Here is a 25,804-nt window from a genome sequence, read left to right as displayed (position 1 = left end):
CGACGAGACTGTCAACATTCAAAACTGCTGAATATGGGCTTCAGAAGCATGGCATGCTATTCAGCAAATCCCATTGCACTGGCCAAAAATCACCATCTGGTGTGGTGCGACTTCAAATTTCATCCTAGGGCCATACTTTTTTGAGGAATTGCAGCCACCTGTTACGTTACAGTACAAAGATATCACCACGTGCTGAGCAGTTTCATGATTCTTTAACTGCAGCAAAGAGGATGCCTGGATGAGACAATTTTTATGCAAGATGGGCTCTTCCTCATATCGCACGACCAGTACAGCAGCTTCTCCAGCATCACTTTACTGCAGAAAGAGTCATTAGTCATTTGTTTCCCATTGCATGGCCACCACATTCGCCTGACCTTACACCGTGTGATTTTTGGCTGTGGGGTCATCTCAAGGCCAATGTCTATCGAGGAAGTGTCCCTAACCTGGCTGTCTTGGACAATGTAATGCAGCATGTGTGGAACATTACTCCAGAGATATTGCATTCTGCAGTCGAGCACACTGTGCATCTAATGCAATTTCTGGTCCAGAACAATGGTAATCACATCGCCAACTCCACCATCAACTCCACCATCAACTACATCATCGACCATCGGGAGTAAACTGTGAGTGAGTTTGTAGCTGTGAAACCATTTCCTCTGCCAGTTTCTTTCTGGTTTTTTTTCAAAGAGCACAAATAAAAATTGAGGTTTGTCTTAGTTATTTGTTGGTACTTTGTCATGTCTTGCCTCTTTTACAGTGCCATATTATCCCCTATTGGCAGATTTTGGAACTAATTTTTTTTTTTCATGGGATCCTTCTCCTCATGCTTTGAATAGTTTACTTACTAATTTTGGTGGCATTCCGCTTATTTCTTAGAGCTACAGAGAGCTCTGAATAGGGATACTTTAATTATGGCCACTTGTATGGCAAGCCAGTAGCCTATAGAAAGTAAACCAGTGCATACAGCAACAAACAAAGAGGGGTGGGGAAATGGAGATTAAAAAAAAAAAGAAAATTCAAATTCATTGGCACTCCTCTTGATGGCACCAGGTCCAAACTATGTGAAATAATACTATAAACAAACATGAAAATCAACCACAACAATGTGATAAAATATGGTGAAACAAAAATAAATGGAATCAAAACTTATTTTAAATAAAATAGATTCTATTTTAATTTCTTTGGAGAATGACATACATGGGAATTATCTACCTCCACATAAATTTTAAACGCAAAAAATGATTGTTTATTGAAACAAGCTGGAAAGAAAACATTCTAATAACCCAACTATTTAGAGGCCAATTTTTACTATGCTTTTAAATCCTTGTGGATATCCTTTAAGTCTAGAGAAACGAAAAATAAGGTGAATGTAAACTGTAAGAACTTATGTAACACTTATTTATGGTACACTGTTTTTAAAATTAAAGAAGTTGTGAATTATGATTAAAAAAAAAAAAAAAAAGGATGTGAAGGTATGCTGCACTATTTTTAATTTTATCCATGGAAGAGTGGATAAATCCAAACCAGCTACACATACCTTGGAATGTTGGGGGAGGAATCATGGAATTTCAACAAACCTTAGTGCTGTTCACAGATTTTAATTATAATAGGAGGATATTCATAGAAAGCTACCTCATAAAATGTCACAGGGACACATCCATTAACAAGCAAGAAAGTTCCAACATCAGGTAAGAATCCTCTATCTATTCAAGGTAAAGCTGTTAGGCATAAAATTTTCAAAATTAGTTGCTGTTGTTGATATGTTATTTATTTATTTTTTTATCCAAAAGCATTATCTCAGCTTTAAACAACTAAATTATATCTCAGTGTTTAGTAATTCTGTACTTTTAGTAATTTACATTTAATGCCTAGTGTCTTTTCACCTCTTGTTTGTTAAACTTTTTTTTTCAACCTCAAAACCCAACTATTTGCTATTCTTTTGGTTTTGAGTTTATCTTTCACCAGTTCCACGATGCTACATCGACACTGATATAGATGGCCAGCCCCATATTTTAGGTAAGAACTTTTCCATAATTTTAATTATTTTTAATTAAATACAAGTAACATAATATTAACACATCCAACCTTTAATATTTATTGTTTACCGCTTATAATAATAGATAGTAGCTGGTTACAGAAGTTCTATTTTCTATTTCTCTAACAAAGATATAAACTTTGCAGCTTAAAATCATGTGAGAGGTTACTAATGATCATCTCTGTAATCTTGACAGTTTATCAGAATCATTTTATTAATTATATTGACACCCAATCCACACAATTTGGTTCAGAGAGAGAGAGAGAGAGAGAGAGAGAGAAATATATGGTTTTCTTTTAACTAGCATTCTTTCCCAATTCATTTAATTTCTTCAATTAATAAAACAGTACAGCATTTGTTATAACTAGCCTTCATTCAGTTTATTTTTCTGAAATTGGCAATTTCATAATTATTATAGAGTTGATTTAAAATAGTGCAACTTATATAACCAGTTCTTACAATCACCTTATTTTTCCTTCCTCTAGACTTTAAAATGATACCCACAGGGATTTTGGATTGGCATCTAAATGGTTGGATTGTTGGAATGTTTTCCATCAAGTTTTCTTTCCAGCTTATTTCAATAAATTGAATAATTTTTTGCCTTTAAAAGTTGCAGAGTGCTGTGTTTTTAATCTCTTATTACAAGTAATACTATTTATTTTTGTTATTAATGAATTATTAGGTGTTACCTTATTTTTAATCTACTGAGTTATTTATGCACCGTCTCTTCCCGTTGCTTTGGATACTCATTCATTTCATAGTTTAGTGTCTCTGTCTTTGTGATATTTTATGGATTTAGAATTTTTCACTGAGGAGAAAAATTTGAAATTTCTTCTCCACCAAAGAGAAAAATTTTCACTACTACTTTTTCTATTTGAGTTTTTGATGTAAATGCCTTGGAACAGGTACTATGAAATTAAAACAGTGAAAGATGTGCTGTGCTTGTCATTGCTTAAGGATAAAAACACACTCATATTTTGAGTGACCATTTCTTTTCATTGGGATGCCAGATTTTAATTTATTATATCATTTTATTTTGTATGTTTTTATCTATAATATTTTATACATATACCTAATTCAATGCCAATTTATTGAATAAGTGAAGCACTTAACCATGATTATCTTGGTTATTTTATTTTTATTACTCAAGGAACTAATCCATGTGCTCTGAACAATGGTGGTTGTGAGCACCTGTGCTTCTATGAAGGTAATGGCAACTACATCTGCAAATGTCTCTATGGAAGATTAATGGCAGACAATAAAACTTGTGAAGGTATGCCTTTACTTATTTATTTTATTATTATTATTATTTATTTTTTTTTTTTACGATTTTTTTCAGAAAACTGATGAAGTGAATCTTATGAAAGTGCATTGAATGAATAATTTACAAGGTGTTGCCAGAATGCTATGAGAATGGTTGCATAACAACACTACAGTCAGTCCTCGTGCAATATAAACAACAGGTCCTATGGGAAAAATAGGGTTAGGTGCCGACCACCCAAGATTGAACACACATTTGTAACCAAAACATTACCAAACACAATAAATTATCGTGATAAAATACTTGCATATTTTATTGCCGCTATTACGTAATAAAATATTGCTAATGCTTTTGCTTCTATCGTAAGCAAACTTGTTTTTTGTTTGATTTTCTATCCAAACAGACGTTCCATCTCTTCCAATTCTTTGTGTATTAACCTAATTGATTTTAATTACACTTTGAGTTGTTCCTGCTACGAAAGTTGTTTTTATGCATCTTTCTAATTCTCGGCGTTGCCTTATTTAGGCCTGTAGCATGTGCAATATCACACGGTCTCTCATTTCGCTCAAAGCGTTTCACAATTTCATATTTTTTCTCTATTGACAGAGGCAAACTGGCCATAAGCCTTACCGGGGAACCTCGGTGGGCCGAAGGCTGGTGTGATTTTGGCCATAAACGCTAGTATGAGGCCACTACAAATTTTCCTGGGTAAGAATTTTTGACCCAGTCCACCTCTGTTTATCGATATTGCTTTTCTTTTTCTCTCTGAATCTGCAGTGTCTTCACCAGGACACTTCCTTTTCACAACTTTTAAGTATTTTACTCATTTTTAGGGAATAAAGCACAATTACAAAATGAGGAGGCACGCTTGATACACATAAAGCTGCGCACATGTAGCAACTGAATAAACAACACCGTAAAGGCAGACACACACACTATTAACACTTCACATTTTACTAAAGCACATTTCTGGGGGTTACTACCATAAAACAATAAAAATAATTTCCAGTTGCGTTTCTGCTAGTGGAATCTGTTATAAACTGGTAGTAAACTCGATCTAATTGCATTTGTGATAATACCGATAGCTGGAATTGTGTGGGTTTTTACATTATTATAGTTAAATGTATTTCCCCTTCACTGATATAAAAAACATAAATACATTTTCAGAATCTTCACTTCATTCCTATCGTGTTGCGTTCAGTTGGGGTGATTCCGCGTTCGACTGCCATTTCATGTAAACACAAAGGCGAATCGTGCATAAGCGAATTCGGTTCGTGTTATATAAGATATCATTCCCCTATTTATAAATCGTGTATGATCGAATTCGTGTAGTGTAAACACCTGTTATACCAGGGCTGACTGTACTATAATCTCACAAATTTTTTTGAGGTTGGTGATAAAATATACTTTACAATGTTTCCCCTTATCATACATAATTCTCTGATGCATTAATTATATACATGACTCTATGATTATTGAGCCATTTAGCGAAGATATGAATATGCTATGACTTTTTTTTTTTTTTTAAATGCTTGCAGTTCAACAGATCAGAAATTGGATGCATTATACAGAAATGCAAATATTCAGGTGGTTTTTAGGACAAATTGCCTCGTTTATCAGGTGGTTTCCAGCCAACAACCAAATGCCAGTGCTTCTCTTGTTCTCTGGACCCCCCCCCCCAACTGGATCCATGTGACTAGAAAAATGAAGCTGGCTGGAGTTGTGAACATTAAAATATCCAAGGAAAGTTGGGTTTCAAAGAAGAGAAGTTATGTTATGTTGTTTTTTAGGAGCATTAGCAACTAAGGCCATATTGCTACAGGGATATGCGGTGGTCATTCCCTGACCTTTCCACATCCTCCGTATTTGGTGGTCACAGGCTTGAACCCCAGTTTAATCAAGAAGCATGTGCTACGCACTGTCGCTCCTGCCCATCTGGCTACGAAGGTGCCAGAAGTGAAGTAAAAGAGTTACAAGAGAGTAGTGGAGTTTGGAGAATGGTAGATGCAACAGATGAATTTGACAGAAGGGGGGGGGGAGAGAGATTTTAATCCAGAGAAGATCAAAAGGTGGAAATTTCAAATTACAGTAAACCCCCGTTATTTGCGGTTTCGCGTATTCGCGGTTGCTGATTTAATATAAAATGAAACCTAAAAAAATGTGAATTTTAAAGCGCCGAACATTTTTCGCCATAAAAAAACATGGACGTGGCTAAAGTCATCTTTCCCTGTCAAAACAGTGCTCAGTGGGTGAAAACAGACTTTTTCGAGTGTGTTAACGGAAGAAAGTGACTTTATTGTGGACAAGCTCTTTTCTAACCCCTACAAAAATATGGCTGCGAATAACAAGGGAATTGTGAAAAGATCAAAGGTGATGACATTAGCGAGTAAAATTCAGTTATTAGACAAAATTTCTAATGTTGAAAGTGTCTCGTCAGTCGCAAAACATTATAAAATCAATAAGTCAACGGTACGATCAATCAATCAAGAAATCGGAAGAAAAAATCCGCCATAGTGTCCGTGAAAACACACTAATTGCTTCAAAAATTTGCTCTGTAACTCGGGATGTTAAATTAGAAAAAATGGAAAAGACTTTAAATCTGTTTATAGAAGACCGAACTCAAAATAAAATTTCCCTTTTCATCATTCGTGAAAAGGCAAAACACCTTTATCAACACTTTAGCGAAGCTGGTGATAGAATTGGTGGGATAAGTTTTCTTAGCTATAGCAAAGGTGCTGGATTGAAAGATTTGTGTGAAATTTCTAATAAATATTACATTTAATATTAAATTGTTTCTTATTTTCATTTCAATGCTTTATGCTTGCATTTCACTATTTTATTATTATTATTATCTGTTTATTTCCATAAGGAAACCACCCCGGGATGGCAAAGTGCCAGGAGGGTGCCAAGTACATATCAGGGTACGTGCAGTGGGTTACGTATACTGAACATGTAGTCTCATCCCGAAATATTATATACAAATTTTATGTTTAATATATACAGTAGTTACACATTAATGATTCTGTACATACATTATACAAATCGTATATTACAATTCACTAATAATTCCATATATATTACATATTTACATAACTGTCAGAGAAGGTATATTTTTCCAGTCAACAGCTTACCAAATTATTATTGTTCCTAAAGCAGAAAGTTTCACTTTTACTCACAATTCTTTGGTACTTTACAGCCGATTGATATTTCGGTAAGTCTGTAAGAATTCTGGAAGATCTCTTTCCGGTATGCTGCATCCTCACACAGTTTTTCGGCATCTATGTGTAGTGAGTTAAATATTTTCACTGCATTTGATGGGAAGAATCTTTGCAGGCTACTAAGATTGTTCAGAACTGGACGCAGTGGATTATTTACTTCTCCTCAACGTCTGGCAGTGGCACGCGGTTTGACTAGAATATTATCCAGGACTGGAGCATCTACTCTGCCTGTGAGAATTTGTGTGAGAGTGTTCCTGTTAATTGTCCGCTGAATCCAGAGTGTGATGTTAAGGTTTGAGTAGAGAATGGCCCTTGAGATAGTAAAAGGGTGGCCAGCAACTCTGTTAAGCCATCGCAAGAACCAGTACTCGATCCCAAGGACAGACTTATAATGTTAATCTGGAGCTGAAGACCAGATTTGCGAAGCATACATTGCAATTGGCAGGACACACATTAAAATGTACTTGGTCGCTAGCTGAGGATCCCTAATTCCTACCAGTTGCTGTCTAGTAGCCCATAAAGCAGTGAATATTTTTGTTTTCATATGGGCGAAGTGTTGAGCAGAGGTGAGTCTGTCATCCCACTTAAGACCCAGGTACAGGTGAGAGTGCACTTTTTCCACACTACGCTAGCTGAGGATCCCTAATTCCTACCAGTTGCTGTCTAGTAGCCCATAAAGCAGTGAATATTTTTGTTTTCATATGGGCGAAGTGTTGAGCAGAGGTGAGTCTGTCATCCCACTTAAGACCCAGGTACAGGTGAGAGTGCACTTTTTCCACACTAGACCCGTTCAGAGATCGAGATGCCATTTTTATTCTGCTTGTAAGTTATGGTCATTTGGGCAGACTTCTGTGCATTAATACGGAGCCCAATGCAATCCAGGTATCTATCAAATTCTCGGATTGTGCTATTTGCCATCTATCTGGCAAATACCTTCTGCTGATTCGTGGTCTTTGGAAGTGAAGAATTTTACATCGTCAGCATGTGTTATAAAATTGTAGTACCGTGCAAGAAACGGCTCCAGGGCGGCCACGAAGAGAGTAGTCGAAATAACTCCCTCCCAGCTACTCAGGGACTGAAGTATCTCGTGACATGTCAAGTGAGGCACCCTCAATTCAGGTCCCAGAAAAGAATAGTCTAGCGCAAACTGCTCTGATTGAAAGTTATCTAGTTTTATTGGAAGACTGTCATCAGGAAATGGGTAACCTTTTTTTGTAATAAAGATAGTTGAATCAGAACTATAGTGTGTTCACAGGCACCAACAGTTGATAATGTTACCAACAAATTGTCAGATTTTAAGGGGAGTTAAGAGAGCATTATGTTAGGTTGACTAACAAAATTAAACACGACCTCGTGACCTGACCATTTGTTGGATAAATACAGGACCAGTCTCAAAAGGTGCCATGAATTAGGTCAGAATGTGTACATGTGCAATTCCGTCCAGACATGATAGGAGGGATTGTATGCTGAAAGCCTAATGGATTAACTCAAAACTCGAAGGAATCTGCAAGGCTCTTGTGGGGGGGGGGGTTATGGGTTATCAGTGTGGCCCACACTTGTGGAGGAAGTCTGTTTTGTGGAGATGGTATTTATTTGAACAAAGATAGTACAAGGATTTTTACTAGTATTGTTGAGGAAACCTTAAGGGTTCAGGGAAACTGCTAGTTGGGAGGAGAAGGGTAATATTGATCTGCATTTATCTGATGATATGGGTCAAAGTAATGCTTGCACTCACTTCAAGAATTATTATTTCTTGCTGCAACAGCCAATGAAAGCAACATTTCAAATGAATGGGAAGATAAAGCTAGGGAAACAATCCTGAATGACTTCAAGGGATGTGCCAGTGTAGTAAACTATAGAAGAATAATTACAGTAATGTCGGGGATGTTGTCAGTAAAATGGCTGAATTCGAACTCCTGGTTAGGACAACTAATGCTGACATAATATGGCTAACAGAAACTTGGTGTTTCTGTTAGCCATATTATGTTTCTGTTAGTAACAGCAACTTGTCATCCCCAGAAATTGGGGATGACAAGTTGCACTATGATATGTATAATGTATTCAGGAAAGATAGGGAAGAGAGAAAGGGGTAGTAGTCATGCTCCTTATCAAAAGCAGCCTGAGCATGAAAATAGCTTTTGCTGAGTCTCGAGTTGTCTGCCAGCATAGAAGCTGTGTTTTATGGTTGTGAGTTAGTTGGAAGCAAAGGTATAATGAGAGTGGGAGTAATCTACAGACCAGAAGATTGTGAAGAGTATGACAAGAGTCTCTGTGTGGAATGGGGCAAGTGTGAATGGCTTATTATGGGTGACTTCAATTTGCCTCAGATTGATTGGAATAAGTGGGAGGGAAGCTCACCATGGGGAAATTTTTTTTTTTTTTAAATAAACTAGGTGATTATGATTATTATTTGTACTAGCATGTTAGAGGAAATACTCTGGGTGAGAATATTCTTGACCTCATCATTACTCAATAATCAGATGGCATCAAAGAGCTTAAACTATTTTAACCATTGTTGGGTAGTGATCACACAATCATCATTTGGAAGAGGAAGAAAGATGTTGCAGTAGTTAAAGGTAAAAGGACAGGTTTTAATTTCAGAAGAGGGGACTCAAAGTCCCCTCTTCTGAAAGTATAAGGTGCTGCTATATATCATCTGTTAATTGGATGGATTGCAGAGTGAGGTATCCCATAATTCAAATGCATTTGAATTATGAGATACCTTTTAAAGCAAAAATCGCAGAAGCCACAAACGCATACATAGCAATAAGAAAATATTGCAGGGGGAAGGATCTGAAATGGATGAATGTAGAGCTGGCTGGTCAAATAGAACACAAAATCATAGCATGGGATAGTTATAGAGTGACAGAAAGTACTGAAACCTACAACAGTTGCAAGTTGATCTGTAATAGTACCACAAATAAGGTTGGGGAGGCCAAGGTTGCATATGAGAAAACAGGTGGCTAAGAGAGTAAAGAATGGGGACAGAGAATTTTTCATGTATGTGAATACCACAAAGAAGAAAAATGAATCAGATCAGCCCCTTGCGTATAAGTACCACCTTTGAAAGGAATCATAGAGCAAATAACATTAGGACATCTGAGGTGAGCAGTAGTTGAAGGATGTGGGAAACATCCTTCTGGGATGGGAAAGTCTTACGTAACCCAGCTGATGTTGCAGATGAATTGAATAGATACTTTGCCTCTGTCTTTCTTGAAAAAAGACCCTTCATTTGGAGAAGAGGTTTTCAAGTGAAGCTGTACCATATGAAATTACAGATGATGACTTTTTATTAAAAAACTTTCAAACATAAAGTAGTAAGGCTTCTTGGAGTTGATGGCATATACCCAGTAATTTTGAGGGAGGCCATCACTGAGGTTAATTATGAGGGCATCTTTGGGATTTGGTGAGATTCCTTTGGATTGGGGTTAGTGTGAGCATGTTGCCAATACACAAAGCCACTTCTAGGAGTGAAGTTGGTAACTACAGACCATTTAGTCTGACTTCAGTGGCAGGGAAAATCTTAGAGACAATGATGTGTCCTTCAGAATGAAGAGCACACAACATCATTTGTTAAGGGGAAAATCATGTTTAGCTAACTTAGTAGGCAATTTTTACAAAGTTACTGATGAGCTGGATCTAGGGAACAATTTGGATTTTAGCAAAGCATTTGACTCAGTCCCTCATGAGAGGTTACAGTATAATCTGGAATATGGGATTACTGGAAAGATTCTAAGATGGATTGCAGAGCAGAAGGCAGAGGGTTGTGATTAATGGATATTCTTCAGACTGGTGTAATGTCAGGAATGTAGTCCACCCAAGGATCAGTTCTTGGATGAATATTGTTTATGATTTTCATAAACAACATCGACAAATGGACAGAGGGCATGATGTCGAAATTTTCAGATGACGTAAAGATTGGTAGGGTCATTAATGATCAGTGCCAAGCAGCACTCTTTCAGGATGACTTGAATAAACTTCAGAAATTGTCAGAAAAGTTGCTCTGTTTTAATGCAGATCTTACACTTAGGGAATGGCAACCCCAAAAAATATATATATTTGGTGAAGCTGAATTAAAAACACTAAAGAAAGAAGGGGAACTGGGAGTTATAATATGGGCAGGTATGAAGTTTTCGGAGCAGTGTAAACAGGCAGCCATGGTGTTCTATCAGTGATTTATCAAACAATATCCTGTAGAGTAAGGATCTGCAATCTTCTTCCACATAGGGGCCAGAGGCCATGTCTGTGAGTGGATGGTGGGCCACATTCATCTTTATAGCCAGGGGTGTATTGAGAGGTGGACAGAGGGGCATATGCCACCCACCCCAACCAAATTTGAAATTAAATAAAAAAAGCGCAGGAGGCATTCAAAATAAAATAAAAAAACCAAAAGCCTGGTTGGCATGCACCCCTTACGAAGATACCTGGATATGACACTGTTTATAGCTAATAAATGAAGGTAATAACAATAAAAAATAATATACTATGAATATTGTTTATTTTATTTAATAATATTATGTCTTAAGGACAAATAGTTAGTGTGAGTTCTTGCTGTCTGTTGCTCGAAAGTCTCTCAATATTAGGCAACAGGCTGGATGAGGCCAGAAGCAGAAAGTAATCTAAATGGGCATCAATCAGTTGGGTTCTTAACTTGCTCTTCGTGTATTTCAGTTTTGAGAACTGCTCATATAAGTACTATGGACACTGATGCTTTTTTTTTTTTCCCCGCATGATCTACCAAGTTGGTATATTTCCCAGATTCGAGAAGATATTTCCTGTAGGACTAGTGGAGATATGCCCTCTGCAAATTTGGATCTTAATAAATCACTGCACTGCATCTCAGTAAGTTCCAATTGAACATTTTCTGGTATGGCATCCACCTCCATGTCAAACAGAGTGACAAACAGCCTGAAATCACCTGTGTGTGTGTGAAGGAATGTCAGCGAAAAGGGAAGAAAACTAAGTTCTCAAGTCACATATCACAGTCACAAATATGTTGGCATCTGTTGGTTTGGTCTCCTGGAGTTTAAGGAAATTAGCATAGTTTGATTTCTCAAGCTGGCATTCCCACAGTCATAATTTTGTTTTGAAGAAGGCAACGATGTATCTACACATCTCATGAGCGCCTCCGTAGCCAGGTGGGCAGGAGCAGCAGTGCGTAGCACGCGCTTCTTGATTAGACTGGGGTTCGAGCCAGTGACCACCAAATACGGAAGATGCGGAAAGGTCAGGGAATGGCCACCGCATATCCCTGGAGAAATATGGCCTTAGTTGCTAATGCTCCTAAAAACCAAATAACAAACACATCTCATGTATCAGCAAATTTCTTCCCTGAAGTTGCAAGTTCGGGTTGTTTAAATGGGAAATTAAATCCAGCAGAAATGCCAGACGTGAATGCCATTTGGTATTGCGAAATTCTGAGGCATTCTCATTTTTACTTTCAAGGAATGTAGCTATTTCTTCCTACAGAGAGTATACTCTTCCTTACATTGCATTATTCCAACTTTGTGTTTAATTCCGAGGCCTTCTGTGTGTCTTTGAAGCAGAGCCGGTGCTCCATCGATTGTTACACATACTAGCTTTGATAGATCCAGCTTCATGTCTGCAGTACACTTCAGCAGTGCTTCAAGAATGTCTGCTTCTGTGGTAGTCCCCTTGATAGGTACCAATTGTACAAACTCCTCAAGAATGTTGAATTTACTTCACGTACAAATATCGCAAGCTGAGTGGTATCTTTGGTATCTCTACTCTCATCAAGTGCTATTGAGAACTAGAAATTTTTTCAGTAATCCGTCAAACAATTTTTCACATCCGCTGACATTTCTTCTATTTGTTGTGTAACTGTTTTTGCAGAGAGGCTGACGTTTGAAAATAGTCTTTTTCTCGGGACACAGAATATCTACTACTGTTATCAAATACTCCTGTTATCAAATACTCTTTCACAAAATCCCCATCAGTGAAAGGCTTCATATTTTCTGCTATTAACTTCGACACCACATAGCTGGCATGTACATGTATTTCTTTCTGATTCTGCACTTCGTTTCTTGCATACCAAACTTTGTTTTTCTAGGCTCAATTTAAGTTTATGAAATTCATCCTTCCTTCCTTCCTTCCTTGTCCATTAAATTCACTGAATTTTGGATGTTTTGTCTCATAGTGCCGCTTGATGTTGAACTCCTTATTCACATCAACACTTGCATGGCAAATTAAGCATATGGTCGCGCCAAAGTGTTGCATAAAAAAGTATTTTTCTGTCCAAGTGGCTTGGAATGCTCGGCTCTCATCCGCCTTTCCTGCATTTCCTTGCCATTGGAGTTAGCTGTAGAAAAAAAAAAAAAAAAGAATTTCAAACATAAGTGAAGCAGATAAAGCCTTGCAGTTTAGCTATAAATTACGTCACCATGCCTCAAGTAGAAAATACAAGAACATATGCACTGTATGACAGACAAAACTCACCCAATTCCGAAGAATCCAAATTAAGGCGCAAAGTAGCGAGAGCAGGTGTGGTTTGATTTGGGTTTTTTTTTTTTTTTTGTGCTGTAAAAACGACAAGGTTATGTTGCAACAGTAGATGAGCAGAATGATAGATGAAATTAAAGAGAAGGCCAAAACACAGGTGACAAGGAGATGGCAAGTGATACAGGTTCATAACATCGTCTAAATCATTACAATTTATTAAAATACTATGGTTATACGTCAACCTGAGATAGAATTACAAACTTTGATTCTTTTTTAGGACCACTGTGTGCTGAGTGAATATTTCTTTTTAGGACTGCAGGCTGGATCTAGTCTTGGGTCATAGGTTGCTGACCCTGCTGTAGAGATGAGGTCATAATCCCACTGTACAAGGCAATCGTGAGACCACATTTGGAATACCATGTTCAAGTATGGAGACCTCATCTGAAAAAAGACATTGATCTTCTTAAAAGGGTCCAAAGATGGGCAACTCGAATGCTGAGATCGGCAGAAGGATGACTGCATGAGGAAAGGTTCTAATTATGTGAACTACAGAGCTTAGCACCTCAGCTTACCAGCCAAGCACCTCAGAGGTAACCTTATTAAGATTTAAGGCTCTGAAAGGGATTCATTAGTAAAATGAATGAAGGTGGAATTCTCACTGTTATAAAGAATTCCAGAACTAGGGGCCATAAACTCAAATTACAGGGGAAGAGGTTTAGACTAGATTGTAGGAAGTTTTCTTTTAGCCAGCAAGTTTTTGATTGCTGGAACTTGGGTTGCCTTTGCAATTAGTTGAGGCTGACACTTTGTGAATAAGTTCAAAGGTCAGCTGAATTATTTACTTCCCTGCCTTAGTAGGGAAACAAATAATTTGTGGGTTTTTTTTTTTTTTTTGGTTGTTTTGCCAGTGCAACAAAAGCCTGTGGTGGCCTTATACTATATGGCAAATACTATTAACTACAACCAGATCTTGCATAATTATGTTACCGCTACTTGAAAAAATTATACCACGTTTCACTTTACATGATGCAAATTTCCAGTTAACGCAATCTTTTTTTTATGTGATAGTTGGAAGCGATTTGAATCACGCGCTAAGCTTACTGTGCGTTGGACGGGCAATAAAAAAAGCATTTGCCTGCTGCCCGCCTCAGTGTGTTCCATCAACCATCGGAAGAAGACAATTATTTGTTTGTCTCCCGCTAATAAAGTCACTTGCAGACTTGCATTTAAAAATTTAGAATTTTTAAATGCAAAAAAAAAATAAATAATTTTTAAATGAGCCAGATGAAAATTTTACCACAAAGGAGATAACTGTAAAAGAACTAGATGAAATCTTTCGTATCGCAGAGAACCTCAAACTATTACAGGCTCCAAAAAAGTGATGTGTTTACCTTTTTATTTACCTAATTGTTATTTTATATTGTACTTTATTCGTAGTCTTGTAGTTATAGTTATGCTGGTTATTTTTATTTTTAATTTAGATCAAGAGTTTTTGTAGATTACTACTTAATATGCATAAAACTGTTATTTCGTTCGAATCTTGCAACCATTGTTTTTGTATAGCGTAGAGAATTCAAATTTTTAATTGTGGTAACTAGGTAGCTCTAACGTATAATCATTTAATTAATTAAATTTATTGATCTTATTAATTTATAATATCATGTCCCAGACTAGAGCAGCAAAGCAATGGGCACAAAGGGGCAGGAGTGCTGTGACTCGGGAGAAAACTGAGGGGGGCGATTCTCCAACGCATCACAGCCTAAAAAAAAATGTGCAACTTGTGAAATGTTTGCCGAACTCCCTGGAACAGAACATGATCTAGCCAAGGAGGATGTCTTTGTGTGTGCCAGGTGCAGAGTGTGTCTAGAAATTAGGCATCAGCTCAGCGTTCTACTGGGCTTCTATGAGAGTTTGAGGTGTAGGGTAGATGCCGTCAAAAATTAATATGAGGGACCCGTCAAGCTCTCAGCTGCCCAACTCAATGCCACAGCTCATTCCTGGGCATCAGGCAACACAGCGGCAATCTCCAAGACAGAATGCGCTGGTCCCAAAGGAACTAGTTATTGTTGGTGACTCTATTGTCAGGGAGACAGGGAATATATTGTGTAAAAAGGATAGATGGAACAGGACCAGGGTATGTCTGCCAGGGGCAAACGTTGATGACGTAAAGCATATATCATCGTTTAAGGGCACAAAAGGTAATATTGTTGTACACGTTGGCACCAATGACATTAAGAGTAGGTGATCTGCAGATTTACTTAATAAGTACAGGTCAATGTTGCAAAAAAGTCGTGAGTCGCCGTTAATTTATTTGAAAGTGTCTGCAATTCTACACAGACATGATAGGAGGGAGTACATGATGAGAGCCTTGTCAATCAATCAATTCGGCCCTGGAGGGAATGTGCAAGACTCAAGGAGTAGAATTTTTTTCAGCGTGGTCTGTGCTTATTAACGGGAGAGACTGCTTCTACATGGATGGGATACACTTAAATAGAAAGGGTGCAAGAATATTTGCTGATGCTGTCGAGGCAGCGTTAGGTGAGTTGGAAAACTGCTAGCTTGTGGGAGGATTCACATGCTAAAAAGTTAAAAGTAGCCACAGGCAGAGATGAAGGTGATTCTTGCACAACTTCTATTAGAATAAATAGCGACTTGGAGCAAGAGGTGCTGGGGATTTCGGGGACTGATTGCAGTCATTGTGAAACAGGTGGGTATATGGGATGTGTCAGGGTAACTAGGAATAGGTGCATGTATGCTTGCATGTATACCAATGCTAGAAGTATAGTAAATAAATTTGATGAATTTGAAGTGTTGGTCAAGACATCAAAGGCAGATATTGTTGGGATATCAGAGACGTGTTGTCACACTGATATTAGGAATGCAGAATTGGAATTTGGGGAGTACAATGTGTACAGAAAGGATAGACAGGATAGGAAGGGAGGAGGTGTTATGCTGTTAATTAAGAAAAACATAAAATCAGAAGAAGTGCATCCAGTTGATATAGTTGAACAGTGCACTGTTGAGTCAGTTTGGTGTGACATAAGCACTGCGAAAGCAAAAATAAGAGTAGGAGTGTGTTATAGGCCTAATGACTCGAATGAGTACAATGAACAATTGTACAGAGAAATAGTGGGCTAGTAAATAAGAATGTCTTGTAATGGGGGATTTTAACTTCCAGATATTGACTAGAACTTGTGGGTTGGTCACTCACACGCTAGTAAGACTTTTGTGGATTTATTGGATGAGTGTTTTCTGCAGCAGCATGTTCGAGAGGCAACCAGAGAAGGTAATATGCAGATAAAGGAACGACTAGGTGGCAGTGATCACAGCGTACTGATGTGGGATTTACTTAAAGATATAATTACCATCAGGGATAAAGGAAAGGATTTTAGCTTCCGTAAAGGTGAGTACAGTGGTCTCAGACGGTTTTTAAATTCTGTACAGTGGGATCAACTGACGATATTACCAACAGTAAATTCTAAGTGGGAAACATTCAAGGAATTAATCGTGGAAGCTACTAAAAGTTTCATACCTATTAAGAAATATTGTTCAAGGTTTAGGCCTAAATAGTTATCAAATGAACTAATGAGACTCGTGACAGAGAGCAAAATGCATGGGATGCATATAAATTATCAAGCGACTCAGAAGCCATTGGCAGATATAAGCTAATCTGTAATCAGGTTACAAAGGAGGTTAGGCAGGCGAAAGTAGATTACGACAGATCTTTGGCAAATGATGCTAAGAAAAACAGCAAGGATTTCTTTACTTATATAAACTATAAAAGGAAGGGGATGAATCTGATTGGTCCACTTGATATTGATGGTTCAACTGTTAATGATCCTGCTCAGATAGCAAACAAACTGAATTTTTTTTTTTGCATCTACATTCACACATGAGGAGTTATTAAAGTTTGAAAATGGCAGAAGGTTATCAAATTGTAGCAGGGAGCTTAATGATTTTGTAATAACTGAGAGCAAAGTGGAGAAGTTGTTGAAATTAAACATAAGAAAGGCACCTGGGGTGAATGGAATCTATCCAGTTATATTAAAGGAAGCGGCAAAGCAACTAAGCAAACCCTTAGCCCTAATTATGAGAGCATCCTTGGACTCAGGGGAGGTCCCCATGGACTGGAGATGTGCAAATGTATCCCCAATTCACAAAGGGGTGATCGAAGGGTGACACGAGTAATTACAGACCAGTTAGTTTAACTTCTGTTCCGGGTAAAATAATGGAGTCAATGGCTCTTGATATTTTAAGGAGTCCTTATGTGCTGTAATGTAATAACTAGGCTAAGCTTAAGCTAAGCTATACGTACGATCTGGAGTCAATGGTTAAAGATGCATTGCAGGATCATCTAGACAAGACTGCAGCAATAATTCAGACCCAGCATGGGTTTGTTAAGGGAAAGTCTTGTCTGGCAAATTTGATAGGATCTTATGATGTGGTTACAGAGGAACTGGATGCAAAAAATAATTTTGATATCATATATTTGGATTTCAGGAATGCTTTTGATACTGTTGCGCATGGAAGACTGTTGCCAATTTTGAATTTTGACACTGTTGCGCATATTGTACAAATTGGAGCAGAATCGTTTTAAGGGTAAGTTGCTACAATGAATAAAAGGATGATTGAGTGGGAGAAGACAGTGCGTGGTAATCAGCTCTTTGTGGTAATGCTGCTCTTTGTGGACTAATGTTATTAGTGGTCTCCCACAGGGTTCAGTGTTTTTGTTCCACTGTTTTGTATATTTATCAATGATATTGATGAAGGTATATCAAGCTTAGCGTCAAAGTTTGCAGATGATAAAAAGTTTGGCAGTGTTATTAATGACAGTAATGGCAGTGTGCTACTGCAACAGGATCTAGAAAATTTGGGCAGATGGGCTGAGAAGTGGCAACTGACGTTTAACCTTGACAAATGCAAAGTACTGCCTATGGGTAGAAGTAACCCCCAAAGAAACGTACCAACTGTGTGGTACTACACTTAAGGTGGTAGGAAATGAAAAAGACCTGGGAGTAATTGTGCAGTCAGATATGAAGTTTTCAGAGCAATGCAGACAGGCTGCCAGGGTATGTCATGGGGTTTTGTCAATGATATATAGGAATTTTGTTAGCAGGGAAAAGGAGGTGATTGTCCCTCTGTATAAGGCAATGGTCAGGCCACGCATTGAGTACTGCATACAGATCTGGAGGCCTCATTTTATGAAGGATGTAGATTTGCTTGAGCATGTACAGAGAAGGGCAACAAGATTTTTGAGGGGAATGAAGGGATCCTCTTACCTGGGTAAGAGGATCCCTTCATTCCCCTTCGTTCTGCACGTTGCAGTGGCTGGAAACTAGATACCTTTGCAGTGATCTGATTGAGGTGTATAAGGCCTTGAATGGGTTGAGCATGCTGAATTCTGATGGGATCCTTCCACTTGTTCAGATTATGAACCTAAGGGGGCATACATTCAAATTAATAAAAGACAGATGTAGAATAGATGTGCAGAAATTTGCCTTTAGCCAGCGGGTGGTTAATTTCTGAAACAAACTTCCATCTGTCATTGTGGAAGTTGATAGGTTAAATAAATTTAAGGAGGAACTGGACAGGCATTAGGAGGGAATGGTGAGTTTTTTTTTTTTTTTTTTTTGGCTGATGCTGGATAAGCTCATACACTTGCTTTCTTGCATCACATGCCACTACTACTACTAAAAGGTTTGAGGTTCTCGTGATATTTATTTCACTAGAGCCTAGAGAAGATTTTTGTCGGCTATCAGAAATTTATTGATGAAAAAAGAGAATGCCAAAATTGTTCAAATGACTGTTCAAATATTTCCATAACAAATAGTTTCTTCATTGGATATTTTATGCCAGAGATTTCCAAACTTTCTCGTTTCACGGCACCATTAGTGTCGCAGTGCATTAGTGACCAAAAGAAATACCTAACAGTTCTATTTTTTAAGTAGTTAGAACCAAACTACATAATAAGTAATGTTGAAATTGTGAACTACTTTGAGGTAGTAGTTCGAATGATGTCCGACAGATATTGATATTGCTGTGGTTCCCTTGAAATTTTAAAATATTCCAATGCACACAGTTTGGGAACTACTATTTTATGCAATAAACATTTAATTCTATAATTATTTTCATTATCTTTTACATAGTTAAAAAGTTATTTAATAAGGTATTTTTAGACTTCTTTATGGATATTCTTGAAGGTCAGGGACAAATTATAATTTTTCCTATTGATTATTATATTCGATTGTTTTTGTTTTTCACGATGCACTCAAGGGCCAAATTAATCGTGTTAATGGAGGCCAGCTTCTATAACGTCACTTCAATGATCCCCTCTCCCTGCCAACATGCACACTACTTCGACTTCCTCAAGACAGTACTTGATATGCTAATACAGTCACAAAACTGCATTAGTTGAGTACTGTTAGTGTTGCAAATTCATTTTCCTTTGTTCAGTCCATTTTGTTAATGACAACTGAAAGAACCTTAGACTGGAATTCTTCATTTGTCGTATTTGTAAGTGATTATTTTCATATGGAAATATTCTGGTATCATTATTTCTATTCAGTTTAAAACCTTGGACAGTTTTGTGTTGTTGTGGTCTGTGTACTTATCAAACAAAATATACGCAGAAACTTACTTAGTGACAGCAGAACTAATTCTCTTTTCAATTATTTATTTTGCCTTTTTCATAGGACATACATCATTCCTTTTGGTGGTGAATGAGAATAAAATAAAGAGCTACTTTCTGGATGATCCATTGGATCATAATAAACCGTTACCATCTCTTGAACCTCCATTGAAAGGTCTGCAGCATTTGGATGAAATAGCTTATGATTCACAGAACCAAAGGATATTTTTTGCTGATGAACGTCAAAGTCCATATCTTTTTAGTTTTGGAATTGATGGCAAGAATTTTACACCATTACTTTCAAGTAAGCATGCTAAATATTCAAATTTTAGTTTGTATCAGAATTTTTTAAAATAAAATTCCAAGTTTTTATAAAAAGTATCCTAGTTCTGCATGGTTAAATTTTGAAATTTGTGAAAGCAAGAATTTTTTTTTTTTTTTTTTTCATGTATATAATGTTTAGTTTAAAAAAAAAATTTAGCGAACAAATTTAACTGTATTATGCTAATTATTATGTATTAATCTTTATTTCCTGTGCAATTCCTAAATCCTATCCTCTTGATTAAGGCAGTGGTCAGGCTCAACTTATATACAAGTGAGTGCTGTATACAGGTCTGGAGGCCTCATTTTAAGAAGGATGTAGAGCTGTTGGAACGAGTACAGGGAAGGGCAACAAGATTAGTGAATGGAACAAAGGGTTGCTCTTATGAAGAAAAGCTTAAGTTCTGCAAAATACAGTGTCTGGAGATTAGGCACCTGCGAAGTGTTCTGATTGAGGTGTATAAGGCCTTGAATGGTTTGAGCAAGCTCAGTGCTGATGAGATTCTTTCTCTTGCTTAGATTACTAACCTGAGGGGACATAGATTCAAACTGAAGAAAGATGGGTGCAGAATAGATGTGGAGAAATTTGCCTTTAGCCAGCAGGTGGTCTATTGCTGAAACAAACTTACATCTGTTGTTGTGGAAGTTGATAGCTTAAATAAATTGAAGGAAAAAATGGACAATTTTGGAGTGAATGGATGAATGAAATGGGAAAAGGTTTCTTTTTTTTTTTTTTTAATGCTGATGCTCTATAAGCTTGCTTTCTTGTATCATATACCTCTACTAAGCTAATTTCATGATAGCCACTATTTGTTCATAAATTAGCCAAAGCTTTTGTGCATGAGATGAACTAGCTTCTTTAGGTAGCTATAGTGGTAAACACAGTAAACCCCCGCTATTTGCGGTATCTGTATTTGCAGTTTCGCGTATTTGTGGTCACTAATTTAATATAAAATGAAACCTAAAAAATGTGAATTTTATAGCCCCGTGAACATTTTCCACCATAAAAAAACATGGGCGTGGCTAAAATTATCTTTCCTGGTCAAACCAGTACTCCGTGGGTGGAGGGGAAGGGGTGACAAAATCGCGAGTGCAGATGTTTCTCGCTAATCCTTGTTCAGTATGTGTTATGCGCTTGTCATGGACGGTTTCGTCGTTTGCTTTTAATTTATATGCTTATAAATATGGCTACGAATAACAAGGGAAATGTGAAAAGATCAAAGAAGGTGATGACATTAGTGAATAAAATTGAGTTATTAGATAAAATTTCTAATGGTGAAAGTGTCTCCTCAGTGGCAAAACATTATAAAATCAATGAGTCAACGGTACGATCAATCAGGAAATCGGAAGAAAAAATCCGCCTTAGTGTCTGTGAAAACGCACTAATTGCTTCAAAAATTTGCTCTGTAACTCGTGATGTTAAATTAGAAAAAATGGAAAAGGCTTTAAATCTGTGGATAGAAGACTGAACTCAAAAGAAAATTCCGTTAAGTTCACTCATCATTCATGAAAAGGCAAAACTCCTTTATCAACACTTTAACGAAACTGGTGATAGCATTAGCATTTATTAGCATTATTAAGCATTTGATGCAAGAAAGCAAGCTTATGCAGCATCAGCCAAAAAAAAATAAATAAAAAATAACCACTTCCACTTCACCCCTCTGTTCGTTCGAAATACCTGTCCAGCTGAGCCCTAAACTTATTTAGGCTATCAACTTCCACGACAAGGGATGGAAGTCTGTTCCACCAACCAACCACTCGCTGGCTAAAGGCAAATTTCCGCACGTCTATCCTACATCTGTCTTTCCTCAATTTGAATTTATGCCCTCTCAGGTGATTATTCTGAGCAAGAGGAAGAATCCCATCAGCATTGAGCATGCTCAAACCATTCAAGGCTTTATATACCTCTATCAGATCACCTCGCTGGTGCCTAGTCTCCAGACACTGTAATTTGCAAACCTTAAGCTTTGTTCGTAAGAGCACCCCTTTGTTCCATTCACTAATCTTGTTGCCCTTCTCTGTACTCGTTCCAGCAGCTCTACATCCTTCTTGAAATGAGGCCTCCAGGCCTGTATACAGTACTCTAAGTGTGGCCTGACCATTGCCTTATACAAGGGAATAATCACCTCCTTATCTCTGCTAGAAAAATTCCTATATATCATTGACAATACACCATGAGCTACCCTTGCAGCCCGTCTGCACTGCTCAGAGAACTTGATATATGCCTGCACAACCACCCCCAGGTCCCTTTCATTCTCTACCACTGTCAGTGTAGTACCACAGAGTTCATACATTGCTCTGGGGTTACTGTTTTCCATATGTAGTACTTTACATTTGTCAATGTTAAACTTCATTTGCCATCTCTCAGCCCATCTGCTCAACCTTTCCAGATGCTGTTGCAACAGCATTGTGTAAGTAGTGTCCTTGACAACCCTGCCAACCTTCGTATCGTCTGCAGACTTGGACATTAAGCTTGATATACCATCATCAATGTCATTTAAAAATACAGAAAACAATAATGGACCCAATACTGAACCCTGAGGGACTCCACTAATAACATTAGTCCACGATGAGCAGTGTCCATTGATTACCACTCTCTGTACAGGCGGGATAAGTTTTTTAGCTAGCAAAGGCGCTGGTTTGAAATTTCTAATAAATATTACATTTAATATTTAATTGTTTCTTATTTTCATTTCGATGCCATATGCGTGCATTTCACTATGTACTGTCTATGTACATAGTCATATTATGAAGGTACATATAATACATACATAGACAAAATTTTAGACTAGTTTTCTTATATATTTCATACTTTGGAACGTAACCCCGCGAATAGCGGGGGTTTACTGTATATTTGAAATACTGTATTGACCTCAGTATAAATGTAGTGCACTACTTCGAGAAATCACTAATTTCATTAATGGTTATAAATATTCTTTAAATATCTTATTTTCAGCTCATCAGTATACACCGCCCTGCCATTAATATCTAAATACCTGCATATTTATAGAAAAACGGATAATGTTTGTGCTGAAACGTTAGCCATTGACATCCTCTAGTCTCCATGGAACACCCTCCACTTGTTTTTTAAAAATTTCCTTCAATATTTTTTGTTATTCAAAGTGGCAACCAGTTCGGTTCTGTTTTATGAGCAGTCTCTACTCACATGTACCCAGTGATCCGGTTCATCCTAGAGGTTTTCTGCCGACCGGGCTAGCTGGGTGGGTAAAGTGCCTGCCTAGCAACCCAAAGGTTGCGGGTTCGAATCCCACCTCGGGCTTGGATCAAAGTACTGCAAAAACGTTGGGAGGTGCACTATGGCCACAGAAGCCGATGCGCCAACAACTTCCAAAAAAAGAAAAAAAAAAAAAAAAAAAAGAGGTTATCTATAGGATCAAGGTCAGGTCTCTGAGATGGCCAGTCCAACTTTTTGACACTCATTTCCTCATATCGTTTGTCACAACATGAGCATATGACATGGAGTGTTCTTCCTGCTGATATAGGTATAAGCCTTCACTGATGTGCTTCCACAAGGTGGGCAACTCATTATTGTCCAACATGTGTAGTAGACCTCAGCATTTGTGGTTTTGTTCAAAACCAAATGGTCCCAGGCCAAACTATGAAAAACAGCCCAGACCATCGTGCTGTCATCCTCACAATGAAGTTGTGAGGATGACACAGTCCTGCAGGTAGCTTTCTGCATCTGCCCTGCTTGGGCATGACTATCAGAAAGGTAAACCATGTACTGTAATTTAGCATTAGCAGAGGCATGTGATGCACAAAGCAAGCTTATACAGCAACAGCCAAAAAAAAAAAAAAAAACCTTCCCATTTCACCCATTAATTCACTTCAAACGTTTCTCTAGTTAAGCCTTGAATTTATCTAAGCTGTTAGCTAAACGACAGATGGAAGTTTGTTCCAGCAATCAAGCACCCACTAGCTAAAGGCAAATTTCTGCACATCTATTCTACAATTGTCTTTCCTCAGTTTCAATTTATGCCTCCTCAGCTGGGGAATCTGAGTAAGAGGAAGAATCCCATCTGCATTAAGCTTGCTTAAACCATTCAAGGCCTTATACACCTCAATCAGATCACCTTTCTTGGTAACAGTAACCCAGTCTTCCACTCACTAATCTCATTGCCCTTCTCTGTAATCGTTCCAGCAGCTCTACATTTTTCCTAAAATGAGGCATTCAAAGCTGTACGCAGTACTCAAGGTGTGGCCTGACCATTGCCTTATACAAGGGGATAATCACCTCCTTATCCCTGCTAGAAAAATTCCTGTATATCATTGGTAAGACCCTATGAGCTACTCTTGAAGACTGTCTGCACTGCTCAGAAAACTTCATATCTGACTGCACAATTACCCCAGTCTTTTTCATAATCTACCACCCTGAGTGTAGTACCACACAGTTGATAGGTTACTCTGGGGTTACTACCCATATGCAGTACTTTACATTTGTCGATGTTAGCCGAGTGGGTAAAGTACCTGCCCGGCAACCCAAAGGTCGCGGGTTCGATTCCCGCCTCGGGCTTGGATCAAAGTACTGCAAAAACCTTGGGAGGTGCAATATGGCCACAGAAGCCGATGCGCCAACAACTACCAAATCAAAAAATTTGTCGATGTTAAACTCAGTTGCCACCTCAGCCCATTTTGCTCAACTTGATCCTGTTGCAGTAGCATACTGTGAATAGTGTCATTAACAACCTTGCCAACCTTCGTATTGTCTGAAAACTTAGACATTAGGCCTGATATACCTTCATCAGTATCATTAATAAATACAGAAAACAAAGGACCCAACACTGAACCCCAGGGAACTTCGCTTATAACATTAGTCCATGAAGAGCAGTGTCCATTGATTACCACTTTCTGTCTTCTCCCATTCAATCATCCCTTTATCCCCACCAGCAATTTGCCCTTAATACCATACTGCTGCAATGTGTACAGGAGTCTTCTCTGTGCAACAGTATCAAAAACTTTCCTAAAATCCAAGTATATGATATCAAAATTATTTTTTGCATCCCATTCCTTTGTGATCATATTGTTGTATCCAATCAAATTGCCAAATACATGCTGTGTCTGAACTATAACTGCAGTCTTTTCTAGATGATCCTGCAGTGCTTCTCTAACCAATGCCTCCACTAATTTTCCCGGAAAAGAAGTTAAACTAACATATCTATAATTACTCGTGTCACATTTTGATTCTCTTTTATGAATTTGGGTCACATTTGCACATCTCCAGTCCATGGGGACCTCCCCCAAGTCCAAGGAAGCTGTCATAATTATGGCTAAAATTTGTCGCTCCCAAGTGTGGTTTTCCACTGGTTCCAAAAATGGAAGACCTCACACCAAGCTAGGCAACATTGCGCATTAGTTGGAAAGATTAGTGGCTTGTGGACAGTTGCACGACCATGGCAGTTATCGTGCTGCATCCTGAATACTGTACTGATGTCCCGATTGTCTCAGTGAGGGCTTGTGTATTGCAACCAGCATCAGTCTACATTCCAAGTAGACCATTCGTTGCAGGACTCTTCTGTCATGTTCCATCAGCTTCTGAGGTTCTCCAGATCGGTTCGTGATGGTTTCAGCACAAGTCTTTTTCCATTTGTTGATCACATCACCAGTTATTAACCTATGGATCTTTGGTGTTGTTGAAATATACATACAGACCAATTGCTTATGTTGCACACTCTGTTATCATGCCATGGCAGAAGTTTGCGAATTTTGTTGATCACAGCATCTTCCATTCATAATCGTGTGATTATATCGTCGAAGGCATACAAGCATAGTCACGGTTGTGCCTGGTGTGTTGCTTGAGTAGGACATGACCAACTATTAACAGAGGAGTGTCCAGCTATTAATGATGTGCAGCGTATATATGC

General features: G+C 37.9%; 1 protein-coding gene across 1 annotated transcript in view; it reads left to right on the top strand.

Moving 5' to 3' along the window:
- Positions 1-25,804, top strand: part of LOC150075770 (prolow-density lipoprotein receptor-related protein 1-like) — a 308,354-nt gene that overhangs the window by 194,480 nt on the left and 88,070 nt on the right. The window contains exons 19-20 of the mRNA XM_090387878.1: positions 3,186-3,308; positions 19,666-19,905. Of these exons, the coding sequence (XP_090244004.1) occupies positions 3,186-3,308; positions 19,666-19,905 (363 nt within the window). The remainder of the gene's footprint in view (positions 1-3,185; positions 3,309-19,665; positions 19,906-25,804) is intronic.

The sequence above is a fragment of the Mastigoproctus giganteus genome, chromosome 13 (assembly GCF_048544385.1).
Source record: "Mastigoproctus giganteus isolate SK-2022 chromosome 13, ASM4854438v1, whole genome shotgun sequence".
NCBI classification, from domain to species: Eukaryota; Metazoa; Arthropoda; class Arachnida; order Uropygi; family Thelyphonidae; genus Mastigoproctus; species Mastigoproctus giganteus.
The sequence above is the reverse complement of the archived record's forward strand: the minus strand, read 5'-3'. Positions and strand labels throughout refer to the sequence as shown.